Below are 24,427 nucleotides of genomic sequence, written 5' to 3' on the forward strand. Positions count from 1 at the left end.
TCTCGGAGCGGGCAGCCCGCCCCGCCGCCTCACCTGCCCGCTGGTCAGGGGCCTCGTCGGCACAGGGGGTGCTGTGGATGGGCCCTGCGCTCGGCCCCCGCTGGGTTTGGATCCATCAACCTAGGCGTGAGCGGGGGACAAGGCGCAGCTCGTTTTCGAACAGGTTTTCAGGTGTTTAGAGTATGCGCTAAAGTATTTTGACTGTGTGGGGTTCCAGCCTTGGTCGAGGCTATCTGTGTCTGCATCCGCGTTCTTTCTGTCCGGTGATCCAACTGCTCAAAACTGCTTTTAGAAACACGAGAAAGACCTGCCGCCGCCGCCGCAGTCGGGTTGGGCAAACGCTGTGGGCAAAGCGGTAGCCTTCCCCTGGGTGCATCGCCGGCTCTCCAGCCCAGCAGAGGTGGTCATTTTGGTGGTGCTGATGGTCACTTTGTTGAACTGATCAGTGTCTCTTCCTCCCTCTCCTTCAATATGCATGGGTAAACAAGTACTCCAGATGTACAGCTACTGGTAGCATCTGAAATTAGATGTATTTTTTCTTTGCTGTTGGTTCTAAAGCAGGTAATGCAGAAGTGAAAAATGTAGTTTGAGTAACTCTTCATCACGCGTGCAGATGTTTTCATATTCTTGGGCCTCCTTCAGTGTTATTTTGTGATCTCGACTGCTCTTGCTAGGTGGTTTTTTCATAAGTCTAACTTTCCACATACTCATGTACTGTGTATATTACAGTAACCCAAATTATTTTGTAAACGACACAAATCAGAATAGCAGGAACTAGAAGCAACTCAGAAACAACTGAAACAATTTGTTTGTACTTGCAAGGTGAATACTCGGGTAGAGAGTAGTAGATGTAACTGCCAGTACTGCAGACTAGTAAGACAGAACGGAGAATGGATATAGGTGATTCTGAGTATTGTAGTAAACCTGTGCGCTCAAAGAATGCTTCTATAAAGTCTCAAATTTCAGTGAGTCTTAGTTCTGGTTTGAAAAACCCGCATAGGTGTAAAAAGACAGTAAATGTGCTCCTCAGCTGCAGGTGAATATCTTAATTTGACAGGAAGGAGGGAAGAGTTGTGAATATCTCAATGCATTGGTAAGGTGTGCAGGTGCCTGTGAAATGAATGGTAATGTCAAGTCCTTTTCTAGTCTCGTGATGGGGCTGTGGCACATGTTGTTATCATCTTGGTATGATGCTGTACATGCCTTTGATCTATTGCCCTTAGTTCTGTCGTATGTGCAATAATCACTGAACCTAAATAGATTTTTCTTGAGGCCATCAATCTGATATGTCAGACATGTTTAATAAACTTAAATAGATGATAAAGCAGTGCAATGGATTTTGTTCCTCTAGAATAGCTTTTTGTTACAAACTGGACAACCATATAACTTCCCTGTTCCCTTTTTTTCTTTATTTTTCTATTTCCAGATGACAGAGATGTCTGCATAACTCTTAACCAGGTTTTAATTTTCTTTGTCTTGTGAAGCTGTCTAGTTTAGGCTTTTATGAGTTTTCATAAGTACCCTCAAATTTAATGCAATTTGTCCTAATTTAAGTGTGCTCTGGCTGTAACTGAAATGCGCATGTACAGATTGGATATTATCTTGTGAACCAACAAAACAATCTAAAGGAAACTTTTAAGTACTACACACTTGGCAAAGCTGACTGCTATGGTTTTTGTCTCTCCTTTTTCTTTTTCTCCCTTTTTCTTTTCAGAGTAGAGAGCAGGGAATTGTCTCTGAAGAAACCTCCTGTTGAAATGCCTTACATCAATGTGGCTGCAGCTCTGCAGATTTGTGCGCTGCTGTCTGCACTGCCTGCACAATACTTCATCTCCCAGTGGTACGGAACAGACTCTGCTCAGCGCATCCAAATAACAGAAAGGTTGGAGGTCTCTCCTTCCCTGCTTTTTATAAAGATAGCTCTCTTTCTCATCCCCAATGACACTTTGTCCTGGAAAGTTGGAGTGTGGGTGGGATACGTTGGCCATTCCTACATGAAAACAACATTCAAATCACACCTCAGGCATTTTTGTGGCTTAATGTGACTGTATTTATTAGTTTAAAGATGTCCTTCAAAATTTGAATAACAACCATTGTTTTCTTCACATAAAAATCTGTGTAGAATCTGTGTAAGTGCACAGCTGTGCCTCAATCTCATTCTGCTTTTGGACATTCCAATATATGTTACTATGGGTTATGTCCCTTTAAAAAGGGGGAAATGAAGTGTTCGATTAGTAAGACTGTAACTTTCCATTACCTTTTGACACTTACTGTCAAATAGATTTTCTTGCATAGTATGACTAAGTACAGAGTCTTACGCAACAAAAATTCATAGTAAATTACTTAAGGCAGTCATAATACCGGAGTTAAATAAGTAGTGCCATTTTACATATGAGTTAAGAAGTTATGTATTGACAGGGTCACGAGTGTCTATCTCCAAATGTAAAGTGGAGCATACTACATCAATCCAAATATTTGTTAGTGGTAACCATTAGCAAATGTTGGTATCTTGAAGATGAACCATGCAAACTATGACTTAGTTTTAACAGTGCAACCTGTGTAGTGCACTGGTGGTGTGGTTCATCTGTAGAACTTAAATATGTGAAGTAATGAGAGCAAAAGATTGGCCTGATGAAAAAAGAACCAAGTCTGGCTTTGTGTGTAAAGACACAGATTTAAAGAACTCTCAAGTTTCATGATATGAATCAACTGTGAACCATTTAGGTTTATGCAAAAATTTTTAGGATCTATTTTAATAGTTTTTGGATTATGTGCACCGCGTTTGAAATGTCTCATGCTCAGTACTCTCAAGTAACAGTTGAAACTGCAGAATCTGGTACAATTTAGCAGTTCCTATGGTCTCAGTACAGAAAAAAAGCAAGCAACCTTGTCATGAAAAATGGCATTTTCCAAAACTTGCTTACAGTTTACAGATAAAAGTGATGATTGAAAGAATATTTGTTTGCAGTTTTGATATTAACCTCGAGGAGAACTTGTTCCTGGCCACTGGCTTTTTTTCCTGTTTGCTACAGAATCGAAGCCTTAAAACTTTAAATAGTAAAAAAATATGTAAAAATACTAGAGATGTTTTTAAACCAATGTGATAATCATTTTTACCACTGAAGGATAATTGCCTCCTGGAGCAGCTTTACAAAACCTTACTTGAGTCTGGATGCATGGGCAGATCGTTTAAAGCTGTGGCTAGCAAAGTCAAGGTAGGATGATGTTACATACTGTCTACACTTAAGAATCAATTTCAAACATGGCCTTTTCTTAACAGGAAGGTATGCTGCAGGGGTGAAATAAGTAGCAAAGAGAAAGTGTCTCTTATTTGCTTATTGAGACTGATTTGGAACTCTCTACCAGTTTTAAGAAAATCTTCTGCCTATATTCTACACAAACATGCAATATGAGCTCCATGTGAAACTAAACGTCAATCATGGCAGTAATTCTATACATAGTATCCTCTACTTTAAATTTATCTGACTGTGGAGTCAGGACAATTTAACCATATTAGTGATTGCAAGCAGCTACATGTTTGTAGGATCAGATCCTACAACGTGGGATGGACATCCTGTGCTGCATGTGGTAGTTCAAGGAAACTCGAAATTGAATTAGAAAACTCAGATGGGAAATCTGTGGGTTTAGGAAGAAGGGGGAAACTTGACTATTGGGCATGTGACAGTTGGTCTAGAAAAACTAAAATGACATCCATTTATGTATATGCAAATTTAATTTAAGAAGAACGTTGCTTGGACTTGTTTAGGGAGGTTAAGGGGCTTGTTTGTGAGATTTAATTCTCCAAAGATTCTTTATTACTGATGATGTACAATAATCGTGAGTGTGAAGTCCTCTGTACTGTGGAAGATTCAGACTTAGTTTTGCCTGCAGGAAAACTTAGGGGAATAGTGTATGAATGGAAACAGAATCTGTACTTTTCTTAGGTTCACCATAAATTGCTTTGAAACTTTGTGGAAAGCTCCAGGCACATCTAAAGAGAAAGCCTTCAAAGACCAAATGATCCCTTGATAATTTATATGTAGTATTTTTATATAGTTGGAGCTGCTTATGTCTTCTGAATATCTTATAACACAAAGAACTGGTTATCCTAAAAATGCGGTGACATTTGAGACCTTCCAAACCTGCTATATTAGCTTCTGTTTTCAACAATGCAGTCTGAAAGTCAGGATATTTGACCATTCCTGTTTCTGTTAAAAGGTATTTTTCAACCTTAAGTCTTCCTACAGATTTGAGCTAAACCAAGACTTCTAAAAAACACCTTGTTTACACAGTTGTTGAACCTGCTCTGGCCTTCTTGCAGGTGGGGTGAAGGGAGTAAGACTGAAAGGTGAACACCATAAAAGAGGAAGGAGACTAGGACAGCCTGTAGTTCTTTGGCACCAGCGGGGTTGCTGGCTGGTGTGGGTGAAGAATGTTAACCCAAATACATCTGTTTCTAGACTTCTCCTGCTACATCGCCAAGAGAAAGAATATTTGAAAAGCTCCCCCAGTAAATGTTTAGTTTGCTCATTGTTTCTTTACACTTTCTTTTTCACAATAGCATGAAAACCAGAAGCCATTTCTCCTTTCTAAAGATGCCCCTCCCTTAGTCCCCGTCCTTTACATTCAGATGAAATTCAGCCTAGTGCAGAAGGAAAAGTTAAATTTACTGTAGCCTTAAGCTGCGACTCAATGCCAGGCACATTGTCCATACCAGTGTTAACCAGTCTGTAAAGATTTTACAAAAGATAATAAAGAATCACTCTGTTAGAGGTTAGAATAATATTTGCTCACCTGTGTAAAATAAATGGGTTTCCTCTGATATAAAAAATTTAATGCAACTGTAGAGTTACGTATCCAAAGAAATTAGATTCCCCTGTTGGAACAAATTCCTATGTCTTGTGTACTCCTTAAAGGTAGTTTTAATGTAAAACTTTTATCTGGGCTTCAAACTGTGAAGAATTTTGTGTGAAAGGCTTTGCAGTATCCCTCTACAAATGCTTAAGATGGTAGTAACCAGAACACAAATTACCCTAAGACTCCGTTTCTAAAGGACTTGTTTGACCGTTGGGTTACTTACTAATTTTACGTTTTAGGAATTGGTACTATGGAGAAAAGAAAACTGTAAGTGGCAACAATGAAGCAGAACCACATTCTTATTTTGCAGGTATTGGAGTCTTTGCAATCCTCTTTGGATTTTGCTTGTGATGTTATAAGGTCTTCTATAGTGGGTTTCAATACTTAGTATATGTTTTCCTGCTCTCTAAACAATATTGATAATGTTCAGTAAGCAAAACTGTAAAATCCAAAGCCTTTTCATCTTGTGTTGTGTAACAGCATCAATAAGCTATACTATATCTGTGTATCTAATTTATTGAACAGATCTGAGTGTGCCTATTTTGTATTGATGTATGAAAGAGTGGTGTAGCTTTCACTTGATTCAAATGAACTGATTTGGATCAATTTCATAAAAGGAAAAAGAAACAGTCGATCAGTCTGCTTCTGGGAAAAAAATTCCCTGCAGTCAGACTGAACAGAAGAATTCTATGACCTAAACTGGGAAAAAATAACAGCAAAACCAGTTAGCATGTGTAAGCACTGTAAAAGTAGTTGTCAATACATACATTGTATGATTGGTGTTTATGCTTTCCAAAATTCTGTTAAGACCTCTATGTAGTATCAAAGGCATACAAATAGGAAAGTGCCTTCTTTGGTGGATGCTGTTTTGTCAAATATCATAGTAATATTCTGAGGGAAAACCAAAGTACCCGTTCCCTTGTTTATTTCACATATTAATCTAATTGTCAGTTCTCATCTGGTAGAAGTCAGAAAAATTTCTGTTTCAATGTTTAATATACTTGATCAAACACTTATCCTTCATAAGTCTTTTTCTTTGTTAAACTAGAATCAACTCATGTTCACAGTCCAAAGCCTGACTATATTCAGTTCAGTGTGGGACAGGTAATAGTTCACAAGAGATTTGGCTATTCTGGAGTCATTATTGGATGGGATGTGAAAGCTAACGCTCCGGGAGAATGGCTACAACATAAATATCCTCCAGTGAAACAGGTTTGAATATGTTAAACTTTTGCTTTATTAATACATACACAGAGTAACTATGGTTAAAAAAAACCCCTCAGAAACACTGTTACAGACAGACTTCTGCTAACCTCATGGGAAATACGTAAGAGCCCCATATCACCCGTGCAGCTGAGTGGTACCTCCCCTGCTTCTGTGTTGCTGTCCCAGTAGAGCTGTGCTTTTGCATCACTGATAGGTTAAGCTTCGCTGGTCAGGGTTGTACCGGGCATGTCTCAAATTAAAATAACTCACTTTTAATACACAGTGTTGTATTTAAAGCAGTGGTTTAAATCATAGAATCACAGAATGGTTAGGGTTGGAAAGGACCCTTACCAGCCCCCCTGCCATGGGCAGGGGCACATCCCACTAGACTGGGTTGCTCCAAGCCCCGTCCAACCTGGCCTTGAACACTGCCAGGGATGGGGCAGCCACAGCTTCTCCGGGCAACCTGTGCCAGCGCCTCGACACCTTCGCAGTAAAGAATTTTTTCCTAATAGTGTTTGAATGGATTTCTTGTGGTGTATTACTAAAATTGAGAGGCTGTTAAATCTTTTAACTGATCATCCATAATTGGTAACATCTTCATTGCACCTTAGAAACACAAGTAATCCTTTGTGTTTAATCAGTTTCAGTTAGAAAGCAGTTGGGGATCTGGGTATTGGAATGGAAATCTATCTAAAAATGGTTTTGTTGGAATTCTTGAAGCTTTTGAAATTCTCTAGCCTAAGTCCTTGTCGTGTTTGAAAATCAGATGCTAAATCTTTGTTGACAGTGCTGGTGTGATAATAGAGTGCTGCATACTCTGTGGGTTGGCTGCTGCCACGCTGCTCAAGTGGCAGGAAGGCACTAATCATTAAGTCAAAGAGGACTGAAAATGAGAAACTGCCTGTAGCAGAGAATTCACATTCAGCTGGGAGCAGACGTTCAGTCCTGTTCTGTGCATACTGTTCCTTCCCCACTGTAATTTTAGCCACCTGCCACTCATCTTGGGCTTCTAAAACACCTGCATCTCTTCTTTTCTCCCCTCAGTATTGTTGCCACCAACTGAACACCCTTGAATTTCCCCAAGGGCGTTCTGATTCTTTTTATGTTCCTTATATGGTTCTGTTCTCTCAGTGACCTGGCGTTCATCTTTCTTGTTTTAATTTCAGTAGTGATGACATGTGGTTTAAGCGTGTGCCTTTTGTTTGTTTTTTAACTTGCCTTTGCCTACCATGTTACGCACATCAGCTGTGCAAAATGCCTTCTGACCTTTGCAAGGCAACTGCTAAGCCTGCTCCTTGCAAGTCCCCTCCAAATATTAGGCAGGCTTTCAGCCCAGGTTCTCCTTGCCTTTCTCTAACTTTCAGTTCTTCACTAAATTGCTGAGCAGAGGCCACTGCCTGTCACGTGGATCAATACTAACTGCTTCATAAACTCATTACCTGTCTGTATGCATCTATTGTTTAGACTTGTGGGTTACTTTGGGCAGGAATGTTTCACTCTGTAGTGAGCATGGTAGGACCCTGGCCCATGACTTGTTTTTGTAGGCACTGTAAAAATAATAGTAAGCTACCCTTTTCCTTTCTTGGCTGCAAGGTTTTGCTATATCCATAGAAGCTTCCTTGAGCACTGTCCAGGATTGGGTCCAAGACTGTCTGAATTTGCCTCTTTCCCTCTGGTGTTCTCTGCTGCTGCTTGTGAAGGGTGACTAACAAATTGTTATGGGACCTATATACAAAAGCAGGGGGATATTCTAAGTCAGGTTTCTTGACAGAATTAGAGGAGAAAAGGTGAATTAAAATCTTGGCTCTTAAAAAATATTTCAGATATGGCATGAACTTCATGTATTACAGGTTTGATGGCTTTATATTTAATCTTCCAAATTGATATTGGCAAGATCCGAAAAATGAACTTGCTGTATGTATATGTTGAGTGGGTTTAGGTTCTGTAAGCCTAGTAAGAGTTAACCAATTATATAAATGTAATCTTTAGTCAGCATCTCCCCTTGAGGCTATTTACTTTCCTTCTATTTTTACAGGATCTAAAAGGTACTCCTCACTATCGAATTCTAATTAACGAAGCAAATGGATTTGGCAAATCTACAGCTTACATTCCTGAGGAAGAGATAACAGTTATTATGGGATTGGAGGTACTATTTATTTTTTATTCAGTTGCAACTTGTATATTATCCTGTGTGTTTAAAAGCTGGCTGACCTTTGGCTTAATAGATACTATCAATTTTGTAATGTTAGTGAAAACTCATAGAGAAAGCAGATAAACAAATTACTGCTGTACTTTCAAGTATGTGTTTTTGGAAGGTGATGAATGACCAAACCCAGCTACTGCCTCCTTCAGAGTATCCCACTGCTTAGTTTTGTAAGTGTTGTAGCAGCTTGACTTCTGTTGCAGACATGGGCTTTTGTTTTAGGGTTTCACAAAGTTGGATGAGTCATTTAATCCTTTCTACTGGATCTAGCAAAGTATATTGTTTTCTCAATTCCACTCTGAAAAATCTGCATTTCAAAGAGCTCCTGCTCAGCTGCTGCCCTGACTGGGTCATGTCTTCTTTCTTGACTGCAAAACTCTGGGAGCCAAAAATTTGGTTTTGTCTATCACAATCCTGCTGGCTTTTGATTTCCAGCTTATGCAAGTGCACCTGATTCCTAACGCTAGTCAGAGACTCTGATTCAGAAAACCACCTTCAGACATTCATGCCACTTATGAACACCTTTTGCAAGGGATCCAGTGCTCCTGTGCATGCCTTCTTTTAAATTGTGAATAGTGGTAGTATCTGTATTGGAAATAACAGCAAGCAGCTGAACCGTTCCTCTAGGAGGAGATGCTTGGTCTAGTCAAAGAGGAGATTCAAACTGGCATCTTTTGCCTTTCAGGAGAACCCCCCAGAGGAAGTGTATGAGTTAGGCTGGCCTGAAGTCTTGAAACTGTGCCAATGCACATAAAGGACATCCCCCCCCCACAAGTCAATGTGGTGAACAGTGTGACACCATCACCCCTTCTATGCGGGAAAAGCCTTAGTTCCAGTCCTTGTTTCTGTTTTAGCCCCTGATTGTAATATAAAATGTGCTAACATACCTGAACTTAGGAGCAGGAACTATGCTTGTCCCAGATACATACCATCAGTATTTAAAATTGGGTTCTGACCATTCTAACTTCTGTGTCTAAAAACTGCACTGTTCATTATGTCAGTCAGCTGGCTACCTTCAGTTACCTCTATAGTCCATGGGTGGAAGCAGATACCTCACCTTAAACATTCAGTAAATTAGCATTTAAATTGTCAGATTGCTTCATTCACCTGCATGACAGACAGGCTAGTTGTCTGCACAGATTATTAGGAGAACTGATGGTAACAAGCTCACAAAGTCAGGTATTTGAATTACGACTGGTGAGTCATGCCTATGCCTCAAGTTGAAAAGGAGATCTGTTGATTGCCCTCACTCAGCCTTTCCTGCAGCCTAATAGGCAATTTCCTGAAGAGCTGAAAATGATGAGACAATGTTAGACTTGTCTTAACCCTTTCCCAGTTGGCAGCTCTAACCTGCTCACTTTAGGCTTCCTGCATCATGACAAGGCAGGAAACTTGGACTGCTCTCTGCGCATTTGTGTCTCCAAGTTGGACACTGTGGTACCCAAGGCCATCGCCTTGGTGTGTCTTCATCATTTCCCCAACTGCTTCTTTACTGTTCCCACTGCCTAATTAGAATGGATGACTGATCCAGCTGGAAAAACAGCTCTACCAGCAGCACGTGAGTGGCAACTACTTCAGTAAGAGTGCTGATTTTAAAACATCAATGCTGGTGTACATCTAGCACATAGCATCTCATGAGATGTGTTCAACATTTGTAAAGTACTTCGAGAAAGTCATTGTTCTGATAACATAAATTAGGTTTATACAGATCCATGATGAGATACATGGAAAATCCCACTGAAGGAATCTCCATGTACATTGTGTATTTAAAAACTAATCAGGAGATTTCAATAAGTTAACTGTAGTAATTGTACTGATTCTTTTCAGTATGTTTGTATTTATTGCTAATTCTGGTGCTTATTCAACTTGACATTATTTTCTCAGGTGCATCACCCTGATATGAAAGCCTATTTCAGTGGATATGATGGATCAAAATACATCATGCAGCCCTGGTTGAAAAAGATCTACCCTCATGACTGAAGTGTTTGTATGTGTAATGTACATCCAGACAATGTATTTCCTTTTTAAACTGGAGCGAATAAGATAAAACATGTATATTTTTTTTCTATGATGAAATAAAAGGTTTCTAGGCATGTTTTATGTTGAACAATCCATTTCATTAGAAGTGAACACACTGCGTGTTCAGTTTACCACAACTCAGGATGGGGATTAGTTTCCTTCATGATTTGGAAGGAAAGGTCTTGATATAGCCCGGGTTCAGCTGGAAGTACTAAAGGTTTTGCACATGGAGTATCTTGCCCTTTTACAAGGGCAGAGGAAGAAACTAAATAGTTAAGAACTGTACTTTCAGAATTGATTGTAACCTTAATTTTAGGGGATAGAGCTAAATAAGTGCCAGCAGGAACAGAAATATTTCTGGGGAGAGCTGTAGTAAGTAAATCCTGCAATACTTTGGCTACTCTCTCTATCAAAGCCTGCATTGTGCTGGTTTCAAATGAGACATGCAAAGGAAGAGTTCATCTATTTTTTTGCACCTGGACAGATATGTTAAGAAACCTTCTACTTGGGCTCACTACACCACCTCATTCTTAATATCCTCTTCTAACTCTACTTGCTACCATAAGAATAAAGCACAAAAAACCCCAAACAACCCAACAAACTTAAAAAAGCATGAAAAATTTATTAATATGTAGGGTTTGAAAATTTCTAGAGTAACTTGTTTCTTCTGTTTTCTCTTCCCTTTATCTCAAACACAGCAAACACTCTACAAGAAGCATAAGCCGTAGCATTCTGGATTCTTTCCTGCAGAGTCAGTGAATCTGGGGAGTTGGGCAGGTGACTCTCGGTGTGGCCTCCCCACTCTCTTGTTTCTTCTTCTCTTATTAATAAAGGTTTTCCCAATGACTGGCCAAAGAGCCGGCAGACTTCCTGGGCTTTCCGCCGGGTGTTTCCAACAGCAGCAATGCAGACTTGACGGCTGAGAGGAAGAAGCAGCAGCACAATGACAAGCAGGGCCAACTGAACTCCAAGTGTTCCTGACAAGCATTTATTTTATTTTCTAAAGCCTCAGCTTTTGTTACTGCCTAGATGTAAGCACATCACCTGCCCCCAGCCCCTGGGGGATAGCTTAGGAGTATCCCCCAGATACTCCTAAACCACACTGGCCTGAGTTCCTGTCTAGATACCTTTGAGATACACTCTGACACCTCTAGAACCATGAACAGCAGCTAGCTGAGCTTGCTTCTTGGACCAGGCACAATTCTTTTGTTTAAAGAGCTAAACCCAAATCAAGATTAAACCTCCCTCTGCCCCTCCAAGGGCAATAGAAGCAGGACTTTGAATAGTTAACACCTAAAATATCGAGACTCCTAGCTTCAAAGTAGCGTGTTTTGATGCTGAGCAAGCACCACGCACAGCTCTTTTCAGATCGTGTCAGCAGCTAAGAGTAATGGGAATTGGCAAGGGTACTTTGAATTACCAGCATCTAGTAACACACTTGTACCTTCACAAATAAATACAAATTAAATCTACACATGCTGATGTAGTGACAAAAGTCAAATTCTGTTGACCCAATATTTGCAGAAGCTTATCCTTCCATTTATTACATTTTCCTTTTGCACAGGGACACTGTCAAAAGAACAAGCTGTATCTTCTAGGCTAAACAGCATTAATTTCTAAGTTATGTTTGAAACGAATACTGAAATCTTTGAACATAAATTTTAATAAGTATGAAGAAAACGATTCACTCCCGCTACAAACAGGATAAATTATGTATTCTATGTATTCATATTAACTGTTACCCAAGGCTGTACAACTTCTGGCATGAGCGAGAACTTACCGAAGGGTGTCCACGGCTTCTGGTGTATGGTAGAAATGGGGTGGGCTGATGGTAACAGAGGTTCCTAACTTTTCAATGAGTAGATTGCAAACATTCTGCATTTTTCCAAAGTCACTGAATACGATACAGACCTGGGAGTGAATACAGCACACAAATAAATGGTTTTTTTCATTTTTCCTCTATGATTCAACACTTGTATCAAATCAGTATAAAGCCAGATATGTACAAACTGACTAAACATACTAGTCCTGTATATAACACCAACATTTATTTACTTAGAACACTTTTATATAGCCCTAGAGACTGTCATTAGGTTTGCAACAGAAAGTAGTTCATAAAATGGTTTAAAATTGAGGATTAAGAAATGCTGTTTTGTGAAGAAGTGCGGCGTTCTTGGTATGTAGACAATCTGAAGAATGAATGTGCTCTTTGGGACACATGACCAGATGCATCCCAGTTCTTCCCTTTTTTAGATTACTATATGTTAATTACGCAGAAGTCCAAGCAAAATGATGTGAAAAACATTGCACAGGAAGGAAAATTACATTTTAATTCCAAGCATTAGGTTCGAGAAACCTAAACTATGAAACTAAACTAAGGGTAGTGCAGTCCAGCTTGCAGCGGGCTCAAAACCCTGCATTGGCTGAAGACTCAGTCCAGCGCCCACAGAGAACTGGGCACTTCAGACTTGCATTAAAACCAATTTAACCATCTAGCTGTCTGTGGCTTTGGCAATAAGAAGCATTAAATACAAATGCATCCAGGAATTCCACTTGCTTTCCCAAGTGCTGCAAAGCAGGCAGCGCTGTCAGCCCCAGACAGATCCAGAGCCCTACCACCTTCCTTGTTGGGAAGTGCCAGCGAGGCGCTGACTTTCCCGGCAGAAGCCACCCTTTTTCTGTAGGAGAGCACAGTCACCAGGAGTGAAGCAATGATGCCGAGCTGCTACAGCATTCCAGAATCAGAAATTCTGGCTCCCAAATTTTGGTTTTAGGAGAACTAAACCCTCATGTTCACTTCCTAGTACAGTGCTCTTACCACCAAGTAAGGCTCACCCTCTCTTTTATTCCTGACTCATTCCTTTCTTTTTGCACACCTTCAACAGGAGGGGAAGAAAAAAGCTGCAGTAAAGAAAATTCCACTGCCAGCCCCTGTGACATACAGCCAGCCCTGTGACTGCTGCAGTGCGTGCAGCCGTTTATCCCAGTGAAGTTACATGGCACAGAAATCCACATTACAGCACTTCAGTTGCACTGCAGTAGCTTCCTGTGTGTATACGATAGATCTACCTTGTGGAAAATGAGATAACTCAAGGAAGTTGAATCTCTCAGTGAGAGAGGAGGGGGCTACTTCATATACATGGGAAGGTAAAAAATTATATCGACAGTTATCACTAAGTAACTAATGCACATGTCTTTTTACCCTCAGCAGCCTCGCAGTGCAGTACGCGTAAGCTCATCCTGGCTTGAATCCTGGCACTGGTTCCATAGCTCTCCACATGACTGGGCTTAGAGCCTTAAAAACTGACCAAGATGAAGCAGCAGGGCAATTCCATCTTCTGCATGGACAAAGGCTCATGCCTGTCCTCCACAGCTGCACCAAGTCTGCATCTTCATCTCAGCTGCGCACCCTCTATCTGTAACTCAGGGGTTCGATTGCTTTCTGCAAGGCGCAGTATCAATTTGAACAAAGACTGAAGATGAGACCAAATCTAGATTTCTCTCTTCAGTGGGAGTTCTTGCCATATATAAAAAGCACGCATCCTCTTGTGCTGTTTTGCCAGAAAACTGTCACAGTTGTATTTTGTGAAGAGTTGGAAGTCTCACTGCGAGGACTTGTCACAGTGTTTTCCAGATTGCTATCACTGTTTATGAGATTAGTTTCCTCAAGGGGATGAAACAAAAGAATGATCAAACAAAAGAACTGCAGGTCTTGAGCAAGAGATAAGCTGCTCAGACCGGGGCAGTCTGGGCACTCAGGAACTCTGTTGTTGAAACGAAGCATTCAACCAGGTGCCCTCAGGGGCAGAAAACAACTGAGCAGTAACTGTGAATTTTGTTGAGTTTTCCCCATAAAAAAAAAAATCAGCTGAAAATAAATTCCACTTACATTTGCAGGGAATACCTAAGCATTACAATGCAAAGCAGCATTTCAATTTCTTCAATCATGATTAAGGTTAATAAGTGTGAAAAAGCAATACGAGGGTATGTGAAACCATTATGGACACTGCAAGGTTTGGATAAGGCTGTGAAGGACAAGAAGTTACAGTTTATAGGAGGCAAGTAGATCCATAAACATACAAACCCAACATAACATTCATCCCATGAGAGCATCATGCAATAAATGAACTACTACGATTTAGACACGATAGAGCTTTGTGATCTCATACACAACTTCATTCTTCTGCATGTTTTCCTTTGTTATACCATGAATTAAAATGTATCTCCTTACAGTTGAAAGTGTGTCTTGTATTCTTAATTATACCTTTAAATAGCTATTTGGGAGTTTCTTCAGTCTTTTAAAGACTTACGGTAGATAACTGGTGAAAAGAGTCTGTAGAAGGAAATAATGCATGACTTCCATTTGTGTAAAACACAAAAAAAATGGCAAACTCTTTAGTAAAGAAGTGAGTAGAAGTTAGTTTTAAATTCATTCATATCGCTGAAGTATGCAAAGACACTGGTCAATGGAGCTTCATTGGTTTATGAAGCTGCACTAATGAAACAAGTACACAGATAAAGGGAGAAGCAAGGAGAAACTAATCTCTGCATAAAGAGCAACCATACTGCTAGTTAAGTGCACAGGGCAGCCCAAACAGCAGTTCTGTGGCTAGATTTTTCAAGTTCTGACACTCAGGACCTAGGCAACCATGCAGCTCTTGAACAGCAATTACTCCTGGTCTGAGCTGCCTACAAATGAACACTAAATCCATGTAATTAACTTTCCACCTACAATTTTTGTTGTATAAAAATGAATAGCGGAAGGGAGATGATTGGTGAAGTTACCACTGAAAGCTGAAGTAAGCCTTAGCTTCTCATAATTCAATAAGGTTTTATTAAGTTGTTAAAAAACATGGTGATTTAAGCTCTCATGATAGTAGGTGTCTACATTATGAAGTTAAAGTAACTCAGAACACAACACTGATGCTTACCATTTAAGTACCTTAAGACTCATTTAAAAACCCAAAGTTTGTTCTCCAAATTCTCAATTATTTCTGTATTTATTGGTGTTATTTAGACGAGAATGTACCTGAAAGCAAGCAAACTAAAGAGGGTGAACCCTGGTTTAGGGAATTGTAAATAACGACTCTATAGAACTAAGCTGTCATTTTATTGCTGGCTTCCAGGTTTTCTTCATAAGAATCTGCAAATCTGCTGAGTAGTCATTAAAATTTCATGGTCTAAAAAGATCTATTGGCTGAAAACACATAATTTGCCTCAGTGAACGTTTCCAGCACAGCATTAATTTCTTACTATAGCACGAACATGCAAAACTATACTCTCTTGAGCCACTTCTGAAGTAAATAGGACTATTCCCATAATATTGAGCTTCACACAGCACTTTTTACCTACAGGATTCCAAGTCAATTGCCTATGAAACAATTAGCTTTGCTTTACTTGCAGCAAGCTGATGGCAGAGTCGTGTCAGATAGACCAAAAGCCCAGGTGCTGTTCAAGTGTGGCTTAAGCAGATCTAGATTAGGGCTGCCATGCCATTGTTGCTCCCCATCCGCTCTTGTCCTCTGCCTTGCATTGCCTCCAGTTCAGGGAGCTAAAATAATGGAAAAAATAAAAACTAATCTGGAAAAAAAAAAAGAGTTATTAACTGAAGATGCTTTCTGAACTGACCTATCACCTCATCACCTAAGTACAACTCCTTTCAAGAAGTAGAGGGCAGGAAGGGCAGCGGGTGAAGGAGAGTGCAAAATCGTGGGTTTGCTTACACCGCCACAGAATGACAACTGTAGAGCCCCAGAACCAAATATTCCTTTCTGTAGCACTGTGTCACACTTAAAAAGCACACATTCATCTGTGAAGAAAAGATTTTTTTTCTGTATTACAGTAGCAGAAAACAAGTTCTACACATGACAGAAGACAGCAGCTGAAATCTGCTTTAAACTGCCATCCTCAATAGTTTCTTTGGAGTGTGCTGCCTTTACTGTAGAGAATACCTTGTCCTTGGTATGAGGAAAGACAGGCTTTGCAGCCTGTCTTCCTTGGTACTTGCTATATTCCTTATTCCCTTATTGTTATTATTTTTGGTTAGGTTGAATACGTACCTCTGCTTCCATTTGGTAAGTATTTTCTACTCTACTAAAATCCTCTGTTACAGTCATATTTTCTTCCTAAAACAAAGTACAAGAACAGAATCTTAAAAGACTGAAATTAAGCACCTGTTGGAAATGTCTGTACATTGTGTCTTGTAAAGTTTGAACTTATGTTCAAAAGTAAACTTTTCGCTTATTACTTATGACTTCGCAACAGAAATACAGAATTTTCCATGCAAACCTCTTCAGTTAAAAACTAGCTGCATGCTAAAGACTTCCTGGCGTTATTTCAAGTAAATTATACAGTAGCTCTATAATGCAATTTTACTGCTGTTCACTTCAAGAGAACAACTAGGTCTTAAAAGTGACTGCTAGCTAGAAGTGTGTGTATCAAAGTGTGACTGTGAATCCACCTGGTTCAAAAATCTAGAAGCTTCAATTGCTTTCAGAAAGTTCGGATGTGAAAAGTGCTTTTCAGGCCCCTATTTGAAGATATTTTAACAGCAGTGGCTTGTAGTGAGGTGATGAGAACAATGACTGAGCACTGGTTACTCTGGCAGAATGATAACCTTTAAAAACTGTTCCACCAGTGACACTTTTGCATTCATAGCAGCTACATTATTCAACATAATGGCTGCACAGAGCACTAGCAAATCCTCTGTGACTTATAAATAAGATACTGAACTAAGATACAGAATAACTTTGGTTGTGGCTGAACATCTGACAAGCTTGCTAGTGGTCTAACAATCACATTTCTTTCACACACTTGCTTTTTCAGTAAACAGTTTGGATGAACAATTTATTGTAAAATTACTATAACACAACAAAAAGCAAAGTTTAAATTTTAATTGTAAATATAACTTTGCATTTAAGAGCCAGGAGTCATAGGGAAGCAGATACTAAGCCTTCCAATTACTGAAAAAGTTTTCCTTACTAAATTTATTTGCACAGGAGAACAATATTTGCTTTCAGTTTTGACTGACATTTCAAAAGACGCTTTGTGTCTGAATATTTCCTACGGAGGCTCAAATCTTCAAGTTTCTCATGTAGCATGCATGCATAAGTTTATATAATGACATTAATCATGTGAAGCATTTTCCTTTTAAAATATCATATGGAAATTTGATCCATAATTACCATTGCACAGCAGCCTACAAGAAACAAATTTTGAAATGTCAATTTTTTGATTGACTGGCAGTACTCAAATCCAAGAACAACAGTCCTATTCTTGGATAATCTCTTCCAGTAAGGGCAAGGACCAGAGCCAGTTAGTCACTAAAAATTGTATTTCCCCTTTTATGTGGCTGGCTGTTGTTTGCTAAAGAGTGACCAAGTGAGTCCAGAACCAACAACTCATTTAACTTACAAAATAGAGCAAATGTTACTATTCATGATAGAATCCAATTACAACTGACAAGAAAGATTTTTTTCCTAGAACTCTTACATATCTCACAGAAATAACCACAGAGAAAAGCTTTCTTCTACAACTCATATTTCACAGAAATAACTATGCTGTAACAAAACTTTAGAAAAGAAAAAACGCATTTGTCTTCTCTTGTCCCCACTCCTTAATTATCTGTTTTAAAAAGTCCTCTTTCCTGCCGAACAGATTCGAGCTTCCAATTTGGTTTTGCTCTCTGCAAGGTTCCTGTGTATTTAAGGACAGTGCCATCCCGTGGCTCCAGCCGCTATTGCAAGATCATCTCAAAGATCATTTTGTGCCATCTATTATAAAATTTCCTTCGCAGCTAATTTTTATCCCACCAGATTTGACAGCAGCTGTGAAATACGTGTTACTGAAGATAAATAGATGAAATAATCGCTGAAGTCATAACAAGGTGGCCTCTTGTGATACATCCTCTGCTAGATACTTTGTTCCTGTGCTGGACTAAGATATGGAAAAGACAGGTAGGTGACAACTGAGTTTTAACTTGGAACCAAAACTTCGACTACATCAAAAGCAAAAGGCTTTTTTTCTTTTCCCCTACTGCTTATGTCTATTGTTCATATTTTGGTGGAGGGCCTATCCGTTTGGTTGCAATAGCCACAGGAAAAATAAGTTTTCACTGTGACTTAGGGAAAGCTACACTTTTGATGTGTCACGTATGCAGGACTTCTGCAATAACTTTCTCAATTTTCTAAATCTGTGGGCCAAAATCACAGTAGGAAAATTAAATGAATATAACATTGTTGTTACATGATAACTCAATTACCCCAGAAGCCACTGAACAATTCTTAACAGAATAGCATTTGTATTCGGCTTATACAGCCTATTCTCCAAGCCAGCAGTGACATAAATCATCACTGCTGCGGATGCTCTAAAATACAAAAATGAAAAATACAGTCAATATCCCATTGAGCCTCTAACATCAAGTCTAGAACTGTGCTTTGCCTTGTATTTTCCTTTTCAACAGAACAAAATCTTATATAGCCCTTCCTCCTACCTATCTGCTATTTCTGAACAGTATCTATTCTGCAGGACCATTGTGTCCATCTTCACACCACCACTGCTGTTTACAGGAATGATTGCTCCTTTACATGGGAAGAGAACAGGGAAAAACCTAAATAAGTTAGCAAAAGCACACTGCAAGGAGACAGTTGTATAACAATACAGTATGAGAAAGCCCATCTGCAGACAAAGTTACGTGTTCTGCTCCTGTTACTGAGTTAAAAAAGGACTATGAGACCTTTTCATGAAACACAAGACCAGCCTTAGTAAGGGAAAGTGTTTATAGTTTGGAAATATACGCTAAGGCACCCTTATGGTAAGCTATGCTGCTGGGTGCAACTATAAACAAAAAAATCTGCAGACACCTGGAAATACCTCTTAAAATTTACTTGTACATTTGCACTGATCTATCCAATACAACTTTACATTATGAAAAATAAAGATATTTAAACAACCAAAAGTATTTTTGTTCTTAGTACTAAAGAAATGGTTAATGAGAGTCTTGATGTATGCTCGTATCTCCTAACATCATAGTGGGCCTGGGTAGGTAAGGATGATAAGCACCTCCAGTCAACACGTACCCACTTAGGCACTGGGTACCTGTGCTCCAGCCTCTCATCCCCTCACTCCATCTGTTCTGTTCAGCATTAGTCAGACAGAACAACAGCCTAAAAAACTCTGGTGAAGAAGTTTCTGCTGCTTAATGTCCATTCAAGAAATAAATGAAGTATATGGAACAGTTATTTTAAGAGAGTTAAAAAGCAGATTTATACTCAGCAAACTTAAAGATACTTTGGGGGCATTTCTTAAAATATGTGGTAGTCTAAAAAAGGTGATGCCTTATGGAGGTTTCTACCTTTCTTATTCAAGGGTATAGTGAAATGGGAAGATTTTGTAACTGAGCGAGCAAAACTATGAGATCTTTCTTTTTAACTGACTGACTGGATGTGCATCCATAGCTGTGACTGCTAAATAACAGTTTCGAAATATGGAGGATATTGCACATATATCCGAGGATATATCCCAGTACAGACAAACTCTAAGCCAGAGCCCACTGGATATAGTTTGTGAGCTGGTTTGCTTGTTTTGTTAAATAACACTCTGACTGCTACAACAAATATTATCACTGTTCTTTTTAAACAAGATGGCCAATGCCAATTATTAGATACAGCAACTAAAGAACACAAGTGTTATCTTCACTCCCCAAATAAATGATAGGTGGTAAATATAAAATCAGTTTGCTTCCAGGAGAAAAGAACAAAATGCTGCTTTTGAGCAGCTGGGCTGAGTAAGAGAGATTGGATTCCCCATTGATTTTACTTTCCCTGCAGCCTTCAAAGCAGATTCTGTGCTCTGAAGTGCTGCATATACTTACAGCACTCTATAAATAAATGCCACTATGTGCATCTCTTTCTGATTAAAATCCTGTGTAAATATATATGGAAATTAGGTGCTGCCCCCAGGCATCCTGACAAGCTGCAAATGCAAGCTCCTGCTGCTGCAAAGGTTGTGCACTTCTGATCTGGTTCTGCACAGGCTTCCTATGATAGCAACAACAAGGGTTAAGGAAATTGTTTTATGGATAATTAAAATAAATATACAGAATAGCCATCTGATTTATAAAGAGGCCTTAGATAAGCTCGCAACAACTAGAACTGTATGGAGATTGTGAAGAGAGATTAATTTTACAGTAGTCTAGAATGGTATTAGCTACAAGTGACGTTAGCAAACGTGGTTAAGAACAAATTGCCAGTAGTGAGAGTTGTTAGCAGAAAAGCTGCAAGGCAAATAAAAGCTCCAGCAGTGGAGTGATTTAAAATTGGATGGAACAAAGCACTAAAAATTACACTGCAGGGAACTACTCTGAAAAAAACCCCAACTTCATGTTGTTTTTCTTGGAGTTCCCTAGAGCTAACACTTTGCTAACACTGAGAAACCCACAACTTAAGCAGCATTTCACAGTCTCACAAGTAAGTGGAAAGAACATTTTCATTCTCCAAAGCCCGGCATCTCCGAAACAACAAAAGATTACTGTGAAAATATTATAACTATAATAAGACAGTGAATGCTCTTGCAGTGTAAAAACAGTCCCCTCTCCACCTAGGTTACACCACCACTGCTCACCTGCTCCCATTACATTTCTGAATCTGACAGCATGTACCCAAATATAACCATCTTTCTTATAGGCCCCTTTTAAGAACTGAAAGGCTGCTCTAAGGTCTCACTGGAGCCTTCTCTTCTCCAGGCTGAACAACCCCAGCTCTCTCAGCCTTCCCTCATAGGAGAGGTGCTCCATCCCACCAGACTCTAAACTCCCATTAACCCACTTAATAGAAACTGAAGGCATTTGACCTGTAATCCCATACAAAAATGCACCATTTCTGACTGAACAAGTCATTCTGACGGTAACAGAACCATGCTTCTTGTGACAGACACGCACCAGCCATGCGTTCTGGAAAAACGTAGGGAGCAGAATCATGTCTCTAGCCCACAACAGCCTCCATGTCTCCTTACCTTCTAGTCCCATAGCTCCAATATGACCTTTTTGTAAATCATGGGTCTTTTGTATTGCCTTCTTTACTCCTGAACAAATGCTTTATTCAGAAACACAGAGACTATCACTGATAGCATCACTATCAGTTGCGTAAGAAAACAGTAGATCCTATTTTGTTGGGGAAAAAAAAGTTGGGCGCTGCACTTCAAATGCATACGGCATTTGAGATGCGGGCATGCAATTTCACTGTAAGCACATCGCTGTTTAGGCCAAGGAACTTACTCTCTTACATTGCATTTACTAATCCTGAACTGCACTGTAACATCACACAGTACCATGATGCCCTTTTGCAATCCTTTGGTTTTTACTACATTGAATAGTTTGGTGTTGATGGCAAGCTGTTATCTCCTTTTTCCCCAGCTCATTTGTGAATACACTAAAAAGGCACAAACTTCTTGAAGAGCTTCAATAGTAACTTACGTATTCCATCAAAAGCAACCACTTATTCCATCAAAGATCAGCTTTGTTCTGTTTTTAAAAAGAGTCCCAGGTGTGGGACACTGTTCAAAAGCATTTTATAAAATCCAAAAACATCAGCAACATAACTGCTAGGACAAATATCACCCTTAAGGAGCATTTACAAAGCTTTAAAGCTTTATGGACAAAAAGCTTTAAAGGCAAGACTACGCTTTTCTCATTGTCATAAATTACTTCCTGAGGCCAAAAAACTTATTATGGTAAAGGAAAGTTTTGAGTCTACAAAGGGCTTGTGTCACTCTGGCTGCCTTGACCATGTCGCATGTTTTTTCATACTTCTCTACTTAAGTGAAACGAGGAAAAGAGAGAGGAAAAAGCTCTGCAGGCATTTGTTGCAAAGCTATGGCCATCACATAGTTATACTGACACACACATGTACGGGTTATGTTGCTGTGTACCACTTTATCAGTTTCATCTGTGTGCACATGAGGACTGTATTCATAGAATGGTTTGGGTTGGAAAGGACCTTACGCATCACCTATTTCAAACCTCCTGCCACGGGCAGGGACACCTTCCACTAGACCAGGCTGCTCAAAGCCCCATCGAAGGAGGCTAGTTTTCACACGCCAAGCAAGCGGCCTGTTGGAAGAGCCCGATGGCGACATTCCGTCTTTTCTGCTGAGGCTGGCAAAGCTACAACCTCCCGAGCACAGGCAGGCTTCCACAGCAGTCCGCCAGGGCACTCCTGAGGTAGAGGGCCGAGAGCTCCAACCCCGTTACTCCCGCTACTTGTGCGCCTCCCGCCGGTCAGGCCAATGCGGGCAGGGCCCCACGCACCGCTCCCGGGGCCCCTCAGCCGGCGCCTTTCCCCTCGGGGCTACCCCTGCTTCCCCCGCCGTCACGAAGACACCTTACCCCGCAGGCTGCCGAGTGGGGCAGGGAGGCCCCGGGAGGCCGCGGTTGGACCCCGCAGCCGAGGAGAGCTGTCCCGCCCGCTGCTCCCCTCGCGTTCCCCCGGGGAAACTGCCCGCCCCGCAGAGCCAGGCGGCCGCCTCTGCAGGAGGCGGAGGCCGGGCGGCGGCTCTCACCGGCACGCCGCGCTGGCGGGCGGCCTGGGCGATGTACTCCAGCCGGCGGGTCACGCTGCTCCGCGCCGCCTCGGCCGCCTCCTTCCGGCTGCCCAGCCGCACCGACACCCGCGCCCGGTCCGGGCCGGCGCTCAGCTCCGCGCTGCCGCTCACGTGCACCTCCCGCCCGGGCGGCGCCGGGGGTCCGCCGCGTCCCGCCGGGGCCGGGGTTAGCGGAGTCGGAGCTGGGGCCGGGACGAGCTCGGCGAAGACGCGGGCAGGCGGCGGCGCGGGCACCGCCATGGCGGCGGAACCACCCCTTCCCCCCCCCCTCCCCCCCCCGCGGCACCATGGCAACGACGCCAGCGCGCCCGCTGCACCCTGGGAGCAGGCCACGTGACACCGCCCGGCGTGCTCCCTGCCGCCACCGCGCGGCCGCGGCGCGATGTCAGGCGGCCATCGCCGTAGCGAGGGTCCCGCCCGCCATGGCGGTGCCGTGGCGGTGCCGTGGCGGTGCCGTGGCGGTGGGCGAGGCGGGGCGGGGCGGGGCGGTGCCGGCCGGGCTGCGGCCGATAGGAAGGCTGTGGCAGAGGAGGTGTGCGTGCACATCCTCCGAGGGAAAGCTGTAGTGTTTCTGCCATTTTGGACCTTTTACCGTGCAGCGCATTAATGTCTGGAGCAACCTGAGGCTGTAAGGAGGAGTTGTGGAGAAAGGGCCATAGTCACCATCTGTGGAGGGAAGACCGAGATGTGCTGCAGCACATCCTCAGCTGTTGGCAGGACCTAGGAAGAGGTGGTTAAAAACCATTCTAGAGAGCTGCTGGCTCTCAGTGGAGGGGTCTTGCTGCACGCATGTTGGCTTTGCTAATGTCTGCTGGCCAAGTCCTCCTGATGATGCCCTCCTCTCCTTCGGAAAGGCCGAGAGGTGCAGTTTGGCTTCTGAGAGAACTACAGAATGCTTGAGGTGGGAGGAGATCTCTTGAGAGGCGGTCCAGCCCGTGGCCCAAGCAGAGCAGGTTGCCCAGGACCATATCCAGTTGGGTTTTGAATATGTCAAAGCATGGAGGCTCCAGAATCTTCCTGGCTAATCTGTGCCAGTGTTTGACCATATGGCAATAATAAAGTGTTTTCTTGTGTTCACAAGGTTTTTCTTGTGCTTTAATCTGTGTCCTGTCATTGAGCACCACTGAGAAGAGCCTGGTTCCCTTGTCTTCCTGCCTTCCCATCAGGCATTTGCATACATTGATAAGATCCCCCTGAGCTGTCTCTTCTCCAGGCTATACAGTCACAGCTCTTTCAGCCCTTCCTCGTGGGAGAGATGCTCCAATCTCTTAATCGTCTTTGTGGCCTCTCATTGGACTCTCTCCAGTATGTCCTTATCTCTCTTGCACTGAGGAGCCCACAACTGGACACAGCGCTCCAGGTGTGTCTCACCAGTGCTGACACCTCCCTTGACCTGCTGGCAGTGCTTCTCCTAATCAGTCTAGGATGTTGTTGGCCTGCTTTGCCATGCTGGTGCATGATCTGCTTGTTGTACACCAGGACACCCAAGTCCTTCCCAGCTTTCCAGCCAGTCAGGCCCCAGCTTGCACTGGTGCATGGGCT

General features: G+C 41.6%; 2 protein-coding genes across 3 annotated transcripts; one reads left to right on the plus strand and one right to left on the minus strand.

Moving 5' to 3' along the window:
• Positions 1-273: 273 nt before the first annotated feature.
• Positions 274-10,366, plus strand: LOC115609686. The gene is made up of 7 exons (XM_030490228.1): positions 274-479; positions 1,715-1,882; positions 3,126-3,215; positions 5,097-5,167; positions 5,906-6,069; positions 8,102-8,212; positions 10,154-10,366. The coding sequence occupies exons 1-7, from the start codon at positions 472-474 to the stop codon at positions 10,247-10,249; spliced, it is 708 nt and encodes a 235-aa protein (XP_030346088.1). The 5' UTR covers positions 274-471; the 3' UTR covers positions 10,250-10,366.
• Positions 10,367-10,890: 524 nt separating this feature from the next.
• Positions 10,891-23,171, minus strand: IRAK1BP1 (interleukin 1 receptor associated kinase 1 binding protein 1). Of its 2 annotated transcripts, XM_030490226.1 has the most exons (4): positions 22,844-23,171; positions 16,348-16,413; positions 12,069-12,199; positions 10,891-11,207 (listed from the first exon to the last, which is right to left on the minus strand). In XM_030490226.1, the coding sequence occupies exons 1-4, from the start codon at positions 23,123-23,125 to the stop codon at positions 10,937-10,939; spliced, it is 750 nt and encodes a 249-aa protein (XP_030346086.1). In that variant the 5' UTR covers positions 23,126-23,171; the 3' UTR covers positions 10,891-10,936. The 2 variants fall into 2 exon arrangements, with proteins under 2 accessions (XP_030346086.1, XP_030346087.1); XM_030490227.1 differs by lacking the exon at positions 16,348-16,413 and having other exon boundaries at positions 22,844-23,148.
• Positions 23,172-24,427: the final 1,256 nt, after the last annotated feature.

Source organism: Strigops habroptila, chromosome 6 (genome assembly GCF_004027225.2).
Source record: "Strigops habroptila isolate Jane chromosome 6, bStrHab1.2.pri, whole genome shotgun sequence".
Classification (NCBI taxonomy): Eukaryota; Metazoa; Chordata; class Aves; order Psittaciformes; family Psittacidae; genus Strigops; species Strigops habroptila.

What these genes read in the sequence shown, in the direction of transcription:
- LOC115609686 (XM_030490228.1), top strand. An exon ending in ACCACATTCTTATTTTGCAG is followed by an intron (nt 5,168 to 5,905) that starts GTATTGGAGTCT and finishes TTGTTAAACTAG; the next exon opens with AATCAACTCATGTTCACAGT. An exon ending in CAGTTATTATGGGATTGGAG is followed by an intron (nt 8,213 to 10,153) that starts GTACTATTTATT and finishes TTATTTTCTCAG; the next exon opens with GTGCATCACCCTGATATGAA.
- IRAK1BP1 (XM_030490226.1), bottom strand. Translation starts at nt 23,125, where the DNA reads ATGGCGGTGCCCGCGCCGCCGCCTGCCCGCGTCTTCGCCGAGCTCGTC. An exon ending in CCCGCCAGCGCGGCGTGCCG is followed by an intron (nt 16,414 to 22,843) that starts GTGAGAGCCGCC and finishes ACTTTGTTTTAG; the next exon opens with GAAGAAAATATGACTGTAAC. An exon ending in CTTACCAAATGGAAGCAGAG is followed by an intron (nt 12,200 to 16,347) that starts GTACGTATTCAA and finishes ATTCACTCCCAG; the next exon opens with GTCTGTATCGTATTCAGTGA.